This window comes from Pinus tabuliformis, chromosome 3_2 (assembly GCF_031772625.1).
Source record: "Pinus tabuliformis cultivar Carrire ecotype Pingquan chromosome 3_2, CPIR1, whole genome shotgun sequence".
Classification (NCBI taxonomy): Eukaryota; Viridiplantae; Streptophyta; class Pinopsida; order Pinales; family Pinaceae; genus Pinus; species Pinus tabuliformis.
This window is the reverse complement of record NC_142302.1, coordinates 10,761,331-10,780,752: the sequence shown is the minus strand read 5'-3', so window position 1 is coordinate 10,780,752 and position 19,422 is coordinate 10,761,331. Positions and strand designations below refer to the sequence as shown.

General features: G+C 39.4%; 1 protein-coding gene across 1 annotated transcript; it reads left to right on the top strand.

The window, feature by feature from the left end:
• The first annotated feature begins 13,929 nt into the window (after positions 1–13,929).
• LOC149179559 (5-oxoprolinase 1-like) lies at positions 13,930–19,164 on the top strand. Its single transcript, XM_089415693.1, has 2 exons — positions 13,930–14,141; positions 14,624–19,164. Exon 2 carries the CDS (start codon positions 14,807–14,809, stop codon positions 18,617–18,619), a length of 3,813 nt encoding a protein of 1,270 aa, XP_089271819.1. The 5' UTR covers positions 13,930–14,141; positions 14,624–14,806; the 3' UTR covers positions 18,620–19,164.
• Positions 19,165–19,422: the final 258 nt, after the last annotated feature.

The following is a 19,422-nucleotide window of genomic DNA, read 5'->3' as shown; positions in this document are numbered from 1 at the left end:
AATGACTTGTTGTTTATTTCCATCCAGGAACTTATTTTTCACTTTAAGGGGACATAGAGTTTGCAAAATGAGCTACACCACCATTTAGTTTCTCTTGTAAACTGTGTTTAGGTGATAGAATAGTAACCATGTTTTGTAGTGAAGTGCCCTTTATTGGGGTTCTTCGACCACACTAGCTTGTTCACATTGTCATCTATTAATCAGATGAAGTTTGATAAAATGATATTGGTGTAGTATTCCCATTCTACACCTTCTTGGCCCACAAGTCCCAACACAATGGCAAACTTCTAGCTTTCATGGCCCCATTTATGTGGGGATTGGGCCTTTACATCTACAAGGACATAAAAATTGGTTGGATGAAGTTGATCAATCAATATGTTTGATATTTTATAATAATATCTTGATCCAAGCCATTGATATTGACCAAATTTTACCTTTGTTCCATTTCCAATGTGCCAACACAATCCAGTTGTTGATAGTGGGGAAGGTAAGAAAAAGTGCTTTCTAGAAATTCGAGCCTTTTATTGATTTTATAGCTGCCCAAACCAATTTAAAAAGGATAGGTAGTGAATTCATTTTCCTTTGAGTAGCTTTACCCAATGAGAGGGTTTTTGCATCAGGTGCCAAATGATTTGGACTTCTAGTGCCTTTGCTAAAAATGTGATTTTTTTTGAAGCTCCAACCACCCAATTTTTTTGGAAGGAAAATATCATACCATTTGATGAGTGGATGCTCCCAAATTGCTTGGAAATAGATGATAGGAATTGAAAGAATGTCTTATTTATTTTTATGAGAATACCTTTACAGATAAAATCTATCGAGCACAAATATACCAAGATGCTTTTGAGTGCTACCTTTATTAGGATAACTCTACTAGATCTCCAAATTAGTTTGTTGACCCAAAAGTGAAATGAGATTCAATCTTTTTGAACAACCATAACTAGTCTGTAAATATGTATCTAATAGGCTTAAGAAAGAGACCCAATTAACACCCCTTACATTGACCCCTGTATTTGTAAAGATAAATGATGAATGTGTAATTCGATCATGTAGTATGTAATTACAAAATAAAACAAATTTTAATTGGCTGGCCTCAGAAGTGGTACACATTGATCCACGAACTAAGGCAGAGTTGTGAGAGGGTGGGATGGCATGAAAGAATGTGTTCGCATTATGACTAATGTGTTGTCCTTGATGGAAACCTACTTGATAAAGATGCCAATATGATGGTTATGCAGATGCTACAGGTGAGATGGACAAAGGAATATCAGTTCAAAGACAGAAAGATGATAAAGGTGAAGTTTAGGAAAGTATACACGGGTCTTGTGAAGATAAGCCACATACATACACAAGTATGATGAAGAGAAGTCGCGTACAGTTTCTGCACTATGGTATTATGAATACTAGGGGTCTTTACCATGGTATTGGCCCATACTAATGAGCGCGACAATGAATATTTGATCCTGTCAAAGAATACCATCGACATTACTAAGGGATTGGCCTAAGGTATTGGCTAAGGCCTAAGCTATATAAGGAGATGGAGATCAAAGTGTTAGGGTGTGCATGTGATGGATTATTTATGAATAAATTAATCTGAAATAGGTGTGCACCAGGGAGCATGGAGATGGATCAGATCTAATAGATCTGAAATGACCACATATTGGATAATTTGTTTAGGGTTTGATAGATACGATGATGTGTGGTTGTAATAGTTTGGATGTCGATATTTGGGTTTGAAAAATGTTGTGTTGTGTAGCAAAGGTATGATTCAGTGATTACATATCTATACGCTAGTTTTCCATTGAGAAGTCACGTACATACACGAATCTTCTTCTGACTAGTCGCGTATACATTCTACAATATCCCTTGATGTACATAACTCTCTTAGGATTTTCCTTACCACATGTTCAACACTCCAACCATCCTGTACCATCACCTCTATTATGTTGCTGTGACCCATGTCCCCGTCTAGCTATGTTGAACTTATTATATGGTGCAACATTATCTTTCTCTTATGCATTCTGAGGCATTGTTATTTTTGGCTGCCATTTACCTTTACCTTTATATTTCCCTTTCCATCCTTGCTGATATTATGTCTTACGCTTTGATTGCTCATAACAATGCTTCAATTTCCCAATAACTTCCTTAAGTGACTGAGGCTCATCATACTCAATCCAGTCTCTAAATGCTAATGGAAATCAACTGACAAAGCTCTGAACTTTAGCCTTCTGATCCTTAAGATAAGGTACATACCTCAATAGCTCCAGGAACTTAGTCGTATAGTCCTCATCTGTCATTGATACCATCTTTGACTCATAAAACTCCTTAGCCTTACTGTCATGTTACCTTTCCAATAAGTACTTCTTCCTAAAAAAAATTGAGTTCATGCCAACTCAACACCTCTATCATGATGTCTCTAACCCGCTTCACATCTTCCCACCAGATGTCTGCTTTCCCTTTGAGGCTCAAGATAAATATTTTGGCCTTCATATTCTCTGTGTACTCATGTATTTCAAAGAACTTCTTCATCCCAAGTAACCAATCCTTTTCATCCTCTGACTTCTTCAAATCTCCATCAAAGGTAGGTGGCCTAGCTTTCTTAAACTCATCTGGAAATATCCCCTATCACTCCTCCTGTAAGGGTGATAACGATGATGATCATAGTGCCTGTCAGAACCATAACTAGAATAGTACTTGTGTCCATCACCTCTCCTATCCGGAGTGTCCAAGAACCTTCCATCTCTGATCGTGTCATCCCTATCCGACCTGTGCCCACCATGAGATCTACTGCCATATGCCCCATTAGTCCTATCCTCTTGCCCATGGCTAATCCGAAGTGGTCCTTATCTCTGCAATTCTGACAAACTCTGAAGGATTACTACATTGACTTCTGCTTGTTTCTCCTGTGCCTAAATGATTTTGTCATTGTCTGCTTTACAACTTCTTAATTCTTCCTTCAAGCTTCTCAATGTGTCCGCTAAGTCAGAAGAGTGCCCAACACCACGTTGCTCATTTGATCCATAAGGAGAATCTCAGGAACTATAGTCTACCATATTTCTATTCATCTTTGATCTCTTCCTGCAAGTATACCATGTCAACTAAACTAGAACATAATATAATCAACATACCTCAGTATAGTTCTGGGGAGGATATCTCATCTGCAAGATCAACCAGATTAGCACAATACATGTATAAACATAATCATAACAATACATAAACATCATTTCAACCATTATCAATGCATGACCATACCGTCCACACACCATGCCCTCATGCACGACAACTATCACCATTTCAATGTATGCATAATCAACATATGTATGACATGCATGTATACACAATACATACAAACATTGACATGCATAACTAGTGCATGGTCGATCTATACTCATGATAAACACATAAAACATCAAAACCATAAACTTTCACATGGCAACAACACTGCAACCATGGCCAACAACATGCATACTCAACAAGTGCATAGACCATAAGTATAAGTAACACATTTACAACTAACATGAATGCATGAACAACACACTTCCCATATAGTGTAATGGGTGAACCATGTTCTGATACCAGTCTGTAACACCCTCCTCCCACATTTACCCAAGTTTACTGGTCTGGCGGGGTAAACATGTGATGAGAGGCTACTATGATCTGATTCAACTCCCCATGTACAATTAAGGAAGTGGAACTAACAAAAAACAACCAATATGACCTTCTACACATGTTACATAACCTTTAGGAGACAACCAACCCTTTCAGGTGACCAACCCTCGAGGTAACTTGACATTTTACTGACCTAGAGCCTCAGTCGCTCCCATGACATGGGCATGCATGCAACTGGGACCCTCCAGTCACTCATACAGCAAGCGCATGCCAGCGACTGGGGGCTTTCTCAGCTAGTTATGAGCCAGTGACCCCAGATTCTGTGCCATTTTTTCAGGGCTAGGTCTCAGGCCACTACCCAGAACTTCATGAGACTTCTAGAAATGAAAAATAAAATCGAAACAATGATATTAAAGAAAATACTTGAACAAGGACTTGACCTAACCCCAACTAGCCATGATAGACATTTCATTAAACATGTTAGGAATATGCATTCTACAAGTCATAACAACATATATGAGCATAGGGGTCTCATACTTACATGAGAATTGCTAAGAAGCATTGATGCCTTATCACATTAACCGCATTATCATTTATTAGGTTATATATTCACTTTTCATTCATGTACAAATCAAAACATGATGAGAGCCATACATCATCACTGTCATAAAACATAATCATAACCAACATATAAACAACATAAATGACAAGGATACAACAACCATAAAATCCACATATAAACCAATACATTTACACATGAAATACCAAGAAAAAAGGAACCTTTATTAATGAATGCATAAAACAACCAGGTATGGGACTTCCACGAACCACCCGACCATAAATTGGTTGAACCAAATCTTTCTTTCAACTAATCACCCCCATGCCATATTCCAAGAATGAATGTGGGACTCATAACCAAAATCATCCAAGGCTTCCTGAGGCTATACCACCTCACCCTCATAAATAGAACCAAGATTTAATGCAATCCCCACTGGATCACTAGGCCCTAAACAAGCATGGATGCCACCATATTTCTCCACCTACACTGTGAGGAATTTGCATGTCTCCTAGTCTCTAGGATTTACCGCAATCCCCACTAGATCACTAGGCCCTAATCTAGACTCCACCCTCCAGGATTTACCGTATATCCTTTCATTCACTGGTCAAGGATTCCTAGGTATGATTGAGGGAACCCACCTCTAGACTTTACGTATATCTCGTTATTCATCGGTCGAGGATTCCTAGGCCCACTGAGGTAACAAAAAATTTGGCTTTAACACAACCCACAATCCAGTTCAGGGGTTACTAGGCCAAGGCTTTACCGCAATCCACAATTCGATTCAGGGATCACTAGGCCATGTGTTCTTTCTTTCAGAGACCACCTCACTCAGTTTCAAATCCATCTGACAATCCAGCTCAACCAAAACATTAGAACCCCATCACACTATGTCTATCTGGAAATGGAAAGGAAAGGCTGAAGAACACTTTTATACCTAGAAAAACTCATGCAATTGACAACAAGAGAACCAAGAACACCTATTTATAACCATGCATGCCAAAACTAGCAAGGAAATCACACATGCAACTCGATACCTGCAAATAATCCCACTGTAGCTGCTTGATCCTGCTCTTCCTTGCTTGATCTTTTACTTCATCTTACCTTCTTTGATTTTATTTATCTAACACTAAAGTGCTCCAAGAAAACTCTAAGTGTCCAAGAGTGCGAGAGAGAGAATAGAGAGAGAGCTCCAAAACTGAATTAACAAAAGGTTACAAATTGATCCTCACAAGCCTTTTTATTAATGAGGCCTCTATTTTCTTCGTTTTCCTCCTCACAGTCAACCTATCACCTTTCACCTTCCTTTTGTCGTAATTTCCATTATTTTCATAAATAAAATGCCAATTAATGCCTCATGCCTTTCCAAGCCTTTGCCATTGCCTTTGATGATTTCCTTAGCCATAATAAACCAAATGAATACCCACACTAGGATGTTTTGCCCAACATTCAACTTGGAATAAGGGTCCCATGACCAGGGTTATTATTTTGGTTTTATTAGCTTTTATTGCATGGAATTTTCACCAGGGTTGTTACATTTCTCTTGTATACAAACCACAAAATATTTTTTCATTTCTATGTACATCAGTTATTTTAACAGTCAACATGTTAATATAAGTGTTTTCATTGATTTCAGGCGTTTTCACACCTATGTATATATATATATATATATATATATATATATATTTTAAAACAATACATCACTAGTCGAATTTAAGTTAAGGGATTTTTAATCTACAAGGAAATTAGCTCCTGAGTTTCCTCCACAAATCTTATTAGTTGTACAGAGCAAACATGTTTAGAATCTACACATCAAATATCCTACAACAATCATTGGTTTACCATCTCCTAATTTCTTTTTACATTCAATAAGTTATTTACTTATTTAAATAGCGATGAAAACACTATTGCAAACTACACATACATACAGATCATGAATTGAAATAAAATGAGACAAGTACACAAGGGACACCGTTATTTTTGGACAATTGTCCCCGAAAAAACCCAATTTAGGAAAACCAGCGCAGCATATAGAGGGTTTGTATTATTAAGCAGATTTCTGAATACAACTAGGGTGCAAAATCTGGCTCGCCCAACAAAGAATAAACCCGACAGAAGTACCTTGAACAAACCCCATAGGTGACTGTGTTGTTCCCAGTGTTGGGCAGTGATGGCTACTCCAAGCTATGTGCTAGAACTGCGTCACCTCCTCTAGGAGATGTGTCATTGTGTCACTGCGACACTGCGTCACTACATCATTGCATCACTGCGTCACTGTGACACTGAGACCCTTAGCCTCCACCGCGTCACTACATCACTGCGTCACTGCGTCAAAGCTCTCCCTCTGCGTTGTCTCTCCTGGTGCTGCTCTACCTCTCTGTTATCCATTCTCGGCCTTGGACTGAAGTCCCTCTGTCGAAATTCTCCTCTCACTGCAACTCAGATCACCTATTCGATTTTCTCAGCAAACCACGCTCCAGAAAAATCAAACTGACTAATCTCTCAAGTGTATTTCCAACTGACCCTCAAGCCTCCTCTTATACTTTTCCTGTTGATGAATCAACGGTCGAGATTAAGTCCCTAATCAATGGCTAAGATTAAAACATACTTGATCCTCGTCTCTTAGAACCTTCTCACCCACATTTTTATTAATACTCATTAATATTTTTATTATCCTAAGTTTAGACTTAGGAACCCATTAAAAATATTAATTATTTTAATAACTCCTCATCCGGGTGGAATTTCTCCAAACGATTTCTGGGTTCTGGAGATCTCATGTGTTCTAGCTCCTCCACAAAATTTTGGAGCTAGATCACATCTAATGCTACCCAAAATCAACACTCCCTCTTAGTGAGGAATGTGCTCTAGCCATTCTTCTCAACAGAAGTATCACAATGATCCACTGCATCGGTCCTTTGTGCTCCTAATGCTTGGCCTGATGCCCTTCATCCAATGCATTGCTGCTTCCTGTACTGCTTCTCGTGCCTCTACCACTACCACTGCTTCATCTGTACTACAACTCCCTCTCAAAATGCTGCCTCATATTGCCCATAGCACTACCACTGCTAACTACTGCACTGCAACTCAGTTGCTGAGAAGTAAGCAACTGAAACTTCTCCCAAAAAATGACATGTTGGTCAGTATGCATGCCTCATGATGCTGAAGCTACCTTTGCTGCTAACTGCTACACTGCAACTCAGTTGCTAAGAAGTAAGCAACTGAAACTTCAACCAAAAAATGACATGCTAGTCAGTATGGATGCCTCGTGATGCTGAAGCTACCTTTGCTGCTAATTTGTGTTGACCCTCTGTTGCTACTGCACTGCTGCAAACTACTATGTGCCTCTCGCACTGCTACAACATCCATTGCACTACCTCAGAGTTTAGCACTCTAGCTTTCCCACTGTCCCTCCATCACACCTCACTCCAACCAACACCTATCATTTTGCTACTGTTGTTAAGGGCTCCCGTAGCCGTATGTGATCCAAGAGTTTGGGCACCTCAAGGATCCTGCCCTTCATGTAGTCCTCTCAGCTACAACTCCATGCCGCCCCACCTCTTCTCTAGAGGTGCATGAGCACTCATGACACAATCGTCATCCTTGCCTTCCCTGTCAGCTTTTGCTAGAGCAACCTTTGAGTCAGAAGCCTCCTCCTTGTCCTTCTTCTGGGGGCACTGAGTGGAGAAATGTCCAAGTTCCCCACACTTGAAGCATTTGACCTTGGAAATATCCTTCTTCTTTCTCTTTTGATGCCCTTGTTGTCCCGATGATGCAAGAGCTTCATCCTTCTCCTCCTCTTCCTCCTTCTTGACCCGGGATCCTTTGCCACTACCCCCCGCCTTAGTCAACCTCCTGATCTCTTCTTGTCGAATAGTTGTCCACATCTCCTCCCAACTGGGGAGAGTCACTCTGCCCAAGATACTTTGGACAAATGTCTCCCAGTCCTCGGTGACTACATTCAGGGAAGTCCTAACCATGAACTCAGGATCTAGTGTAGACCCCACGGAAGTCAACTGGTATCTAATCCCTTGCAACGTGAGGAGGAAGGGATCGATCTCTTCTCCCTTCTGCATCTGGTACTATCTCAACTGATTTTCTAATAACATCTTTCGTTGGATGGGCGTGCCCCGGTACAAGGTAGTCAGCGTCTCCCACATCTCCCATGTTGTTTCCTTCTCAGCAATGTGTGGTACTACATGATCTTTGACCCTGTCTCGGATCATGCACTTGGCCTTTGCCTGGGCCTCCTCGTACTTCTTTAACGGATCAGTGTCAATCGGAACAACAACTACTTTCAAGGCATCGTCCTTGATGCAATTTTTGTCCAAGATTGTTACGATCCTGGCCTTCCAGATGACAAAATTGGAAGCTCCATCCAATCTATCATGATCCCTCAGTCCATTGACTTCCATCTCTGCTCAACAAATATAGGATAGGTTCTCTTCTCCCTCTCTTGCTACTAATCCAGCAAGACTTGGATCTAGATTTCTTTGGCACAAGAAACCCTATAAGGAACAAGCTCCTTTAGACTGCCTCTGAGTCTTGATTTCCTTCACAGAAATCCTCTGGCCAAATGTCGAATCACTCCTGTCCAATCCTCCTTTGCTGCTGCAACCCAAATCTAGATTTCTTTGGCTAGAAATATGTTAAGGTAGTGATTCCCTCTACCTCGTCTATGTCTCCACAAACACTATTCTGCACCAACAACAACAACGTTCCACCAGCTCTACTGATTGAATTTGCTCTGCTCCTCTAGCCCCAATAACTGACTAAATTGAGCCTCTAAGGCTTTGTGTTAACCCAGAGAGCTGACATAGTTACTATGTGAGCTCTACTTTGGTACTGCGTCACCCTCTACAGGCTCGGAATGTTGATGTAGGCATTGCGTGAGCCTCTGGGTCTCTTCTCTGGCTTTGCGTAACTCCTGCAATTGCTCCTCTTCCTCTGAAACAACGTTGTCATTGGGGGCAAATGCTTCTCTACAACAAATTCTCTTGATCTCCTGGCTAGTGTCTTCAGTGTCCTACGATCTGCAATGCTCTGATACCATGTGAGAATTTTTGAATCTACACCTCAGAAATCCTACTGCAATCACTGGTTTACCATCTCCTACTTGTTTTTTACATTCAACAAGTTATTTCATTATTTAAATAGCGATGAAAACACTATTGCAGACTACACATACATACAGATCATGAATTGAAATAAAATGAGACAAATACACAAGGTAACTGTTATTTTTGGACAATTGTCCCCGGAAAAACCCAATTCGGGAAAACTAGTGCAACAGATAGAGGGTTTGTATTATTAAGCAGATTTCTGAATACAACTAGGGTGCCAAATCTGGCTCACCCAACATAGAATAAACCCGACATAAGTACCTTGAAAAAACCCCACAGGTGACTGCGTTGTTCCTAGTGCTAGGCAGTGATGACTGCTCCAAGCTCTGCGCTGGAACTGCATCACCTCCTCTAGGAGTTGCATCACTGTATCATTGTGTCACTGTGTCACTACAACACTGCATCACTGCATCACTGCTTCACTGCGACATTGAGACCCCTTAGTCTCCACTTCGTCACTGTGTCAATGCGTCACTGCATCACTACGTCATTGCGTTAGAGCTCTCCCTTTGTGTTATCTCTCTTGGTGTTGCTCTACGTCTCTACTATGTATTCTTGGCCTTAGACTACAACGTCTCTATCGAACTGGACCACTCACTGCAACTCAGATCACCTATTTGATTTTCTCAGCAAACCATGCCCCAGAAAAATTGAACTGACTGATCTCTCAAGTGTATCTCCAACTGACCCTCAAGCCTCCTCTTATACTTTTCTTGTTGATGAATCAACGGCCGAGATTAAGTCCCTAATCAACAACGAAGATTAAAACAGACTTGATCCTTGTCTCTTAGAACCTTCTCACCCATATTTTTATTAATACTCATTAATATTTTTATTTTCCTAAGTTTAGACTTAGGAACCCATTAAAAATATTAATTATTTTAATAACTCCTCATCCAGGTGGAATTTCTCCAAATAATTTCTAGGTTTTGGAGTTATCATGTGTTCTAGCTCCTCCACAAAATTTCGGAGCTAGAGCACATCCAATGCTACCCAAAATCAACACATCCATGGTAGTTTGACTTTCATCCATAATGGTGTAATATTTATAATACTTGTGCTTTGGTTATGCTATTAGTATTGATTTTCTTAATAATGGTATTTCAATTGTGCCAATATTAAAATTAACCTTGCTTAGGAACACTACTTTCTCTGTACCTGTTGTGTTGTGCTACACCGTATTTGTAGGCTACTGGTTCTTAATCCCTTATTTTTTTTCCATTTTCTGTTTATATCTATATAAAATACAGTGTCTTGTACCTTGTGGATGCACCACATGCTCCTTGTTCCTAGGGTCAACACCTTCCTTAGATAATTTTTCATAAGAATACTTTACATTCTCGATCCCTAATTTAAATTCTTATCTTCTTATTTTATTCCACTATACCTCTTTTTCAAATTGAACAATAGTACACCTCTGGCTTACATGCAATTTTGCATCTTACTTTTATACAATGTACTTAATTATTCTGCTTCCTTTCGACATTATTTCGTCGTTATGTGCTTAATTACATTCTTCAGTAATTAAACACATTTTAGAATTTGCTCAGAGAACTACATCCCTTACTAGTTACGCTTGAATATTATTTTCTTCATGTAGTATTAACAACTAATTCTTCAACATTTATTCTATTCTTACTCTTGCGATACTACATTTTCCTTTTTGGTACTCTATATTTCCAAGGTTCATTGCCATGTAAAAAATGAAAAGTTGTAATTGATAGGTATCTGGATTGCACCACTTCTATTCTGTACGGTTCCACATCTTGTACATAATTTTTTTTTGGTTACCCAACTTATATCACCACTTGTTCCACTACCGAGTATTAGGAAAGGAAATTTATTAGTGTTACATCCCTGTATGGTTTTTTTTTTCTATAGCTAATGTTCTTGATGAAAATTCGATGTTATAAAAAAATATATACATTTATGTTTTTGTTTAGGGAAATTTATACCTCACTTAGTAACATCATACCTCACAGCATTTCCTGTGTAATGTTTACTATCACTTGTTCCTTTGTTTCTTCCCACATCTCCCTCTGTCCCAACCAATATGTCGTTAACATCTTTTCTTTGTATAGGCCTTGGTTTTAACATATAGGAAATCATATTTATAGTAGTTTCTTGGTTGTAATGCATATGAGCCTTATATAATGATAATAAATTTTCAAATCCCATAGAATGTTTTGTATAACATAGTAGCCAGAAGATAAATTTTCACTGTGTGTATATCTCCCATTTTTACGTAAATTTAATTTCTTTTACTTTTCTCCTAAGGAATTTTTAGGAGATTTTTTTGAGAAGGTCCATCATGTGGACTTGACCACCACAATTTTTTCTAAGCTGACAAGAAGTCTTTGTTGAGAAATAGCAACAAGAAATTCCAGTTTAATTTGTCCATGTATTAAACTGAAAATTAAAATCGAATTCTATTCTCCTAGCAACTTGTAAATAGTTAATTAAGTTTAATTAACTTAATTAGCTTAGGAATTTCGAGTTGGAAGTCTTTCTGTAGTCATGTATATGTTCTCCCTAAATTTTAGGGGTCCAGTATGAGTTTAAATTGAGTTGTAATTAGATTAACTCAATTTACTGAGTTATGGTCAGTTAAATTAGTTCTAACTGTTTGTGGAACTAATAGAGGACTAACAGTCAGTTGGTGCACTGGTGCATCCACAAGTGTTACTCTAGTTAACTGAAGATTCCCTCATGAGAAACTCATGCATGTCAGTTCAGAGAAAGACCCAGTTGAGACTAGAGTGTAGGGACAATGTACTATCAGTTGTATGATTTATTGAGTTGTAAATATCATGCATGCAATCAGAGAAGAACTTATGTTTGGATTGCGTAGTCTTGGAAGCATGAATTCCCTTTAAATATGGGCTATTCATCCTAGGAATTGTGCAAGGAAATAGGGGCTTGGAAGGGAGTGGAAATTGGCCAAGTGTTGTCTAATAGCGGGCTTGTGAGGTAGAGAGTTGAGCATACTTGTGTGGAATTGTTCTAGTGACAACCAGCTTTATATCTTCACTAATATTTTTGATTTAATGCAATCTAGATAGGCGAGGTTTTGAGCACTGACTTTCACGAGGAAAACTTATTGTGTTATGTGCCATTGATTTGTCTTTTTCTTGTTCATATTGTTTTCATCGATCTATTGGCTTTCTTTGGTTGGAAGTAGATTCTTGTCCTGTGCTTTAGTAAATTGCATGAGCTTGTGAATCTATAAGAAATTCTACAATCTTCTACACTCTAATGCTCTTTCTTCAATATTCTCAAGCAGTTTATTTATTAACTCAATAATAATAATATAATTACATCATGACATAAGTCTCATCATGGCTCCCCTCACCATTTAAATCCAATAATAGTTCAATGTCTAAAAATAATAATTGTTTAAAAATTAGAGTCATAGGGGTGTTACACTCCTATAAAAGGAACCTGACCAAGAATAATTTGATTCCCATTTCCAATTTTCAAATCTATTTAAGAGGATGGTCCCGAGAAGGAGTCCATGAGGCCTTTCTAGATGATAAAGCCTTTCTAGGAGGAAATAGGAAAAGATAATCTAAGCCAGACATTGACAAATCTGTTCTTTAAATACTTAGCTTTTATACTTCGCTGCCACAAGTCGAGCCATTTATTGCTTTCCACAAACTCTTCATAGATAGGGCAGTTCCAAACAGAAACACATTCTTAAATCCCCAGTGCCCTAAGGATTTAAGCAAAGATAGGGACTCCCACCTAACCAAATGCACTTCTTCTTTCTCCCTTTTACCAGTCCACATAAAACTAAACATTTAATGTCTTAATTTATTAATGATATATTTAGGGATTTTTTAAAGTGACATCCAATCAACAAATATACTTTCCACCTGAAACACTAGTTAGAAATCCTATAATCAACCTTTTTAAGGAGGCATGACCAATCCTCCTTTAAGTAATAGTTTGATTTCAAGAAAATCTCAAATATTTTAGACCCTTGGAAATAACTTCCACTTTAAAAACATAATAGACTTTATGTGATCTAAAATATTACCCAGAATTCTTTTATAGAAAAAAATAAATTTTTACAAACTAACCTCCATACCATAAACTTGATAAAAGAGCTAATTCTAACATAACATTCCCATAACACAAAATCCATTTCCGAAAATTAAAATATGAAACAAAAAAAAAGATGAATTATGTGCACTGATCTATTCATTTAGAGCCATTGTAATTCCCAACACATTTGGCCGGAAGGATCAGTATGCTCAAACCTTCAACTAGCAACCAAAAAAACAAAGAAGAAATGAGACAACCTTGTCTCAACCCCTAGGGCTGCGAAAAAAAATGAAAGAAGAACCATTAATCAGCACTGCGAAATTTGCTGTTGTTACACTCCCTGTTATCTAGTTGGTCACTTCATAAGGCCGATTTCTAAAAGGGTGCCTCGAACCTAAGATCTCCCGAAGAATCAAAATTAGTATGCTTGACTTCCAAAATAATTGTAAAGCAAATTTGTCCCCAAAAAATAGCTGATATGACTGGCGATCGCCCGTAACAAAGAGAAGCATTATTTTTCTTCCAACTGAACAGTTCTATGCACGACTGGGGATCGCCAATAAAGAGAAGCATTATCTTCTTATTTCAAGTGAATAATTTTATGCACAAAGTGTTGTGACCGGTATTATATTAAATTAACAGCGCGCTTTGTGGCCAGTATTATATTAAATTAACAGCGCTGTCCTATTGCGTTGATTCATTGATCAGGTCGGGATTTGCAACTTTACCCTCCGGGGCAAACTGGGGAGGGCATGGTCTCACCACATCTCCTGGTTTGCTGGAGAAGTCGCCGGATTTGATGATCAATTGTGAGTAATCTGATTCTAACTGAATGTTTTATGGAATTTCGATATGTTCTGTCAAATTGGACTGCTATCTTCTTGATTTTTAATGCTGTGTTTTTTCTGAAGAGGGTCTAAGCTCATGAATGATTTGTACCACCGTTGCAATATCATAAATTTGCAGTATTTTAAGGAAGTTTTGGATAGGAGGCCCTCTTTCCTGGTTTTGCTAGCCCCGCAAAATTTTTCAGATTTGATTATAGTATTAGCTGTGATTGTTTTGAATCTAATTGAACAAAGCCCATTTCCTAATTTACATGGTCTTCGATCCCATTCCCTAAATTAGATGGTCTTCGGCAATCCTGGGGGTGAAGGATTTTCTCCGCAAGGCTTTTTTTACTGATAGAGGGGTTCATGTTTATGTTGGTGCAAAACAATGATCGATATATCTTACACAAAAAGATTAACGCAGGCTTGCTTTGTCTGTTGTTGTATTTTATGCAATGCAGCAGTACAGATCCAGATTTTATTATCAGATTAACGCAGAGAGTATAATCTATTGATAGAAATATTGAAGAGCATGTAAAGTGGGTCCTTTAGCAGTAACCTTTTTTCTCAACTCATATTCCCTACTGGTTTCCTGAAAAATTTTAAGACTGTCTCCTATTCATAAGCTTTGGGAAGAACGAATAATGGGAGAGGGAAGTTACCAGAGGGAATTCAGATTCTGCATTGACAGGGGTGGAACCTTTACTGATGTTTATGCCGAGGTTCCTGGCGAGCCGAATTGTCGAGTTATTAAGCTTCTCTCAGTGGATCCTGCCAATTATGAGGATGCACCTACAGAGGGAATCAGAAGAATACTAGAGGAGGTCACAGGGAAGAAAATTCCCCGGTCTGATAAAATACCTACATATCCAATAGAATGGATTAGGATGGGCACAACTGTTGCCACCAATGCTCTGTTGGAGAGAAAGGGAGAGCGTTTAGCTTTGTGTGTGACAAAAGGTTTCAAGGATTTGCTTCAGATAGGCAACCAAGCTCGTCCAAAAATATTCGACCTAACTGTTGCGACACCTTCACCGCTGTATGCAGAAGTAATAGAGGCAGAGGAAAGAGTTCAGCTTGCTTTGGATGGAGAAGTGGAAAGTGAAAGTGTTGTAAAAGGTGTATCTGGTGAGTTGATAGAAGTCGTTAATCCCTTGGACGAGGAAGCACTGAAGCCTCTTCTAGAAGGATTATTGAAGAAAGGCATCAGGAGCTTAGCTGTGGTGTTTATTCATTCTTACATCTACCCAGCTCATGAATTGGCTGTAGAACGCCTGGCAAAGGCTCTAGGGTTTAAGCAGGTGTCCTTATCATCAGCACTTACACCAATGGTGCGAGCTGTTCCACGAGGATTCACTGCTACTGTGGATGCATATCTAACTCCAATTATTAAAGACTATTTATTAGGTTTTCTATCTAGATTTGACGAAGAATTGGACAAAGTCAATGTTTTGTTTATGCAGTCTGATGGAGGACTTACCCCAGAAAACAGGTTTTCAGGTCACAAGGCAATCTTGTCCGGTCCTGCAGGAGGAGTGGTTGGTTACGCTAGAACTACATTTGGCCTGGAAACAGAACATCCTCTAATCGGCTTTGACATGGGGGGCACCTCGACCGATGTCAGCCGCTATGCAGGATCTTATGAACAAGTACTGGAGACTCAAACTGCAGGTGTGATCATTCAGGCACCGCAGCTTGAAATTAACACTGTTGCAGCAGGTGGAGGTTCAAAGCTGAAATTTCAACTTGGAGCCTTCAGGGTTGGGCCAGAGTCAGTGGGTGCCCATCCTGGTCCGGTCTGTTACAGAAAAGGTGGGGAATTGGCAGTCACAGATGCAAATTTGCTTCTGGGGAGGGTACTTCCAGATTACTTCCCTTCTATCTTTGGGCCATATGAAAATGAACCATTAGACTTGGAGGCAACAAGGGAAGCATTTTGTAAGCTTGCAGATACTATTAACTCTTATAGAAAAGAGATAGATCCTTCTTCAAGGGACATGGGTATTGAGGAAATTGCCCTTGGATTTATAGATGTGGCTAATGAGGCCATGTGCCGACCTATTCGTGAAGTGACTGAGATGAAGGGGCATGAAACAAGGAAACATACTCTTGCATGTTTTGGAGGTGCTGGTCCCCAGCACGCATGTGCAATCGCAAGAGCTTTAGGCATGAGAGAAGTTATTATTCACAGGTATTGTGGTATCCTAAGTGCATATGGCATGGGACTAGCTGATGTTGTTGAAGAGGCACAGGAGCCATATGCTGCGGTGTATGGTTCTGACTCTATGTTTGAAGTGTCTAAACGTTCTAAGGTTTTGACAGAGCAGGTAAAGCAACAACTAAGGCTTCAAGGCTTTAAAGATGAAAATATACACACGGACTTGTATTTGAATTTACGTTACGAAGGTACAGACACTGCAATGATGATCAGGACTCCTCAAGATGGGAGCAACAACTATGCTGGAGAATTTCTAAAACAATTCCGTCAAGAGTATGGATTTGAACTTCAAAAGAGAAATATTCTTATCAGTGATGTGAGAGTGCGTGGGGTTGGAGTTACTAACATATTGAAACCTGTGGTAATGGAGAAAGCAGTAGGGGAGCCCAAAGCAGAGAAATCTTACCAAGTGTACTTCAGTAACGGATGGCAGGAAACACCAGTATATCTTCTGGAAAATCTTGGTTATGGTCATGCGATAAAGGGGCCTGCAATCATCATGAATGGAAACAGTACTCTACTAATAGAGCCTAGTTGCAAAGCAGTCATTACAAAGTATGGAAATATCCGAATTGAGATTGGATCTGTACCAAGTAATACTGAGTTGGTGACCAAGGTTGCTGATGTAGTGCAGTTGTCAATATTTAACAACCGCTTCATGGGGATTGCTGAACAGATGGGTCGGACACTTCAAAGAACATCCATTTCCACCAACATCAAGGAACGCCTTGACTTTTCATGTGCACTATTCAGCCCTGATGGGGGCCTGGTGGCCAATGCGCCTCATGTACCAGTCCACTTGGGTGCAATGTCTAGCACTGTCTGTTGGCAACTCAAATACTGGGGTGAGAATTTGAAAGAGGGTGATGTCTTGGTGACCAATCATCCTTGTGCTGGGGGAAGCCATTTGCCTGATATAACTGTTATAACACCTGTATTTCGGGATGAGAAACTAATATTTTTTGTAGCAAGTAGGGGACACCATGCAGAAATTGGTGGAATAACGCCTGGTAGCATGCCCCCTTTTTCAAAAGCTATATGGGAAGAAGGAGCTTCCATCAAAGCTTTTAAATTAGTAAAGCAGGGCATCTTTCAAGAAGAAGGCATCATCAAACTACTTCAAGCAAATATGTTTGATGAATATGGAACATATACTAATGGTGCTCCACGCATGATTCCAGGGACCCGTAGACTTGAAGATAACCTGTCTGACCTTCGAGCACAAGTAGCTGCCAATCAGCGTGGGATTATTCTTATAGGAGAGCTGATTGAACAGTATTCCTTGGATTTAGTGCAGGCATACATGATGCATGTGCAGACAAATGCAGAGGCTGCTGTGAGGCAAATGCTAAAATCAGTTGCTACTCAAGTTGCAAAGCAGTCAAAACTACAAAAGCAGGGACCACTTATAATTTTAAGAGCGGAAGATTACATGGATGATGGGTCTGTAATAAATTTGAAGCTTACCATTGATGAAGATAAGGGAGAAGCATTTTTTGACTTTGAAGGAACTAGTCCAGAGGTATATGGAAATTGGAATGCTCCTGAGGCAGTGACAGCTGCTGCTGTGATATACTGTCTGCGATGTCTCGTGGATGTTGATATTCCTCTTAATCAAGGCTGTCTTGCACCAGTGACAATTCACATTCCACCAGGTTCTCTGCTTTCGCCAAGTGAGAAAGCTGCTGTTGTGGGTGGTAATGTGCTTACATCACAGCGAGTGACAGATGTGGTATTAACTGCATTTCAAGCATGTGCTTGCTCCCAGGGTTGCATGAATAATCTCACTTTTGGTGATAATAAATTTGGTTATTACGAAACTATAGGGGGTGGATGTGGTGCTGGGCCAACATGGAATGGAACCAGTGGAGTGCAATGTCACATGACAAATACACGCATTACAGATCCTGAGATTCTTGAGCAGCGTTATCCAGTGCTTCTTCATAGATTCGGGCTTAGGGAGAATAGCGGTGGTTCTGGCCAATACAGAGGAGGGGATGGTATTATCCGAGAGATTGAATACCGTCGTCCAATGACTGTTAGTATTTTATCAGAAAGACGAGTATATGCACCCAAAGGTTTAATGGGTGGCAAAGATGGAGCTCGTGGACAGAATTTCCTCATCAGAAAAGATGGGCGTAGAGTTTATCTTGGGGGAAAGAACACTGTAGATGTGCAACCTGGGGAGATCCTTCAAATCTTAACCCCAGGAGGTGGTGGATGGGGATACACTTCTTGATGCCACTAGAATTCAATTTATAAAAATAATGTTCTTTTGCTTTGCATGGTAAGTAGGTATTTGAATATATCATGCATCCAATAAAGAAGCAAGGTGGAGGGCATCAATAAAGCCGAACTAGTAAAGCAAAGATGTGGGAAGAGGCTCCACTGCCATTCGGAGATAAGTTCCAGGAATTGAATTTCAAGCAACCAAAAAATTGAAATCAAGTTCTATTTCCTCTTCTTGGCTCAATTTATGTTGCTGTTGGAGTAACCCACATTCATGTTTCTGGATATAGTATAGATGGAACTTCAGCTGCACACTCCTGTTTAATATACAATGTGAATGGAAAAATGTTTTACTCGGCATTTCGTAATGTTGCCAAAGCTTAAAGGAAAAAGGCAATGCAATAAGAATCATATTTGATTGCTTTTTTTTTTTTCAGATTTCCCATGCCTCTTGTTTCCATTACCGAGAAAACTTGAGGCATAAGTATTGCCACTCTTTTGGTGCGGGAGTTTTCTGTTGTTATTGACTTTTCTAAAATTCCCTTCATTTATTTCTGCCCTTTGTCTCCAGGTAATTTTCCCCTCACGATCTTGAATTTTTCCATCTCTGTTTTCTTTTACATATTCCTGTTCTTTCTTTATATCACTTTGGAATGAGAAGTAGACAGAGCTTGTTTTCACATTAATGATGCAACTTCCTTATCTGTCGTCATGAGTGTTAGAACGAAACGGTTACTAGTTTTTAATCACTGAAATGTTATGGTTGTATTAAATACCCCCAAAAATGGTATCTGTAATTCTGCTGATGCAGGC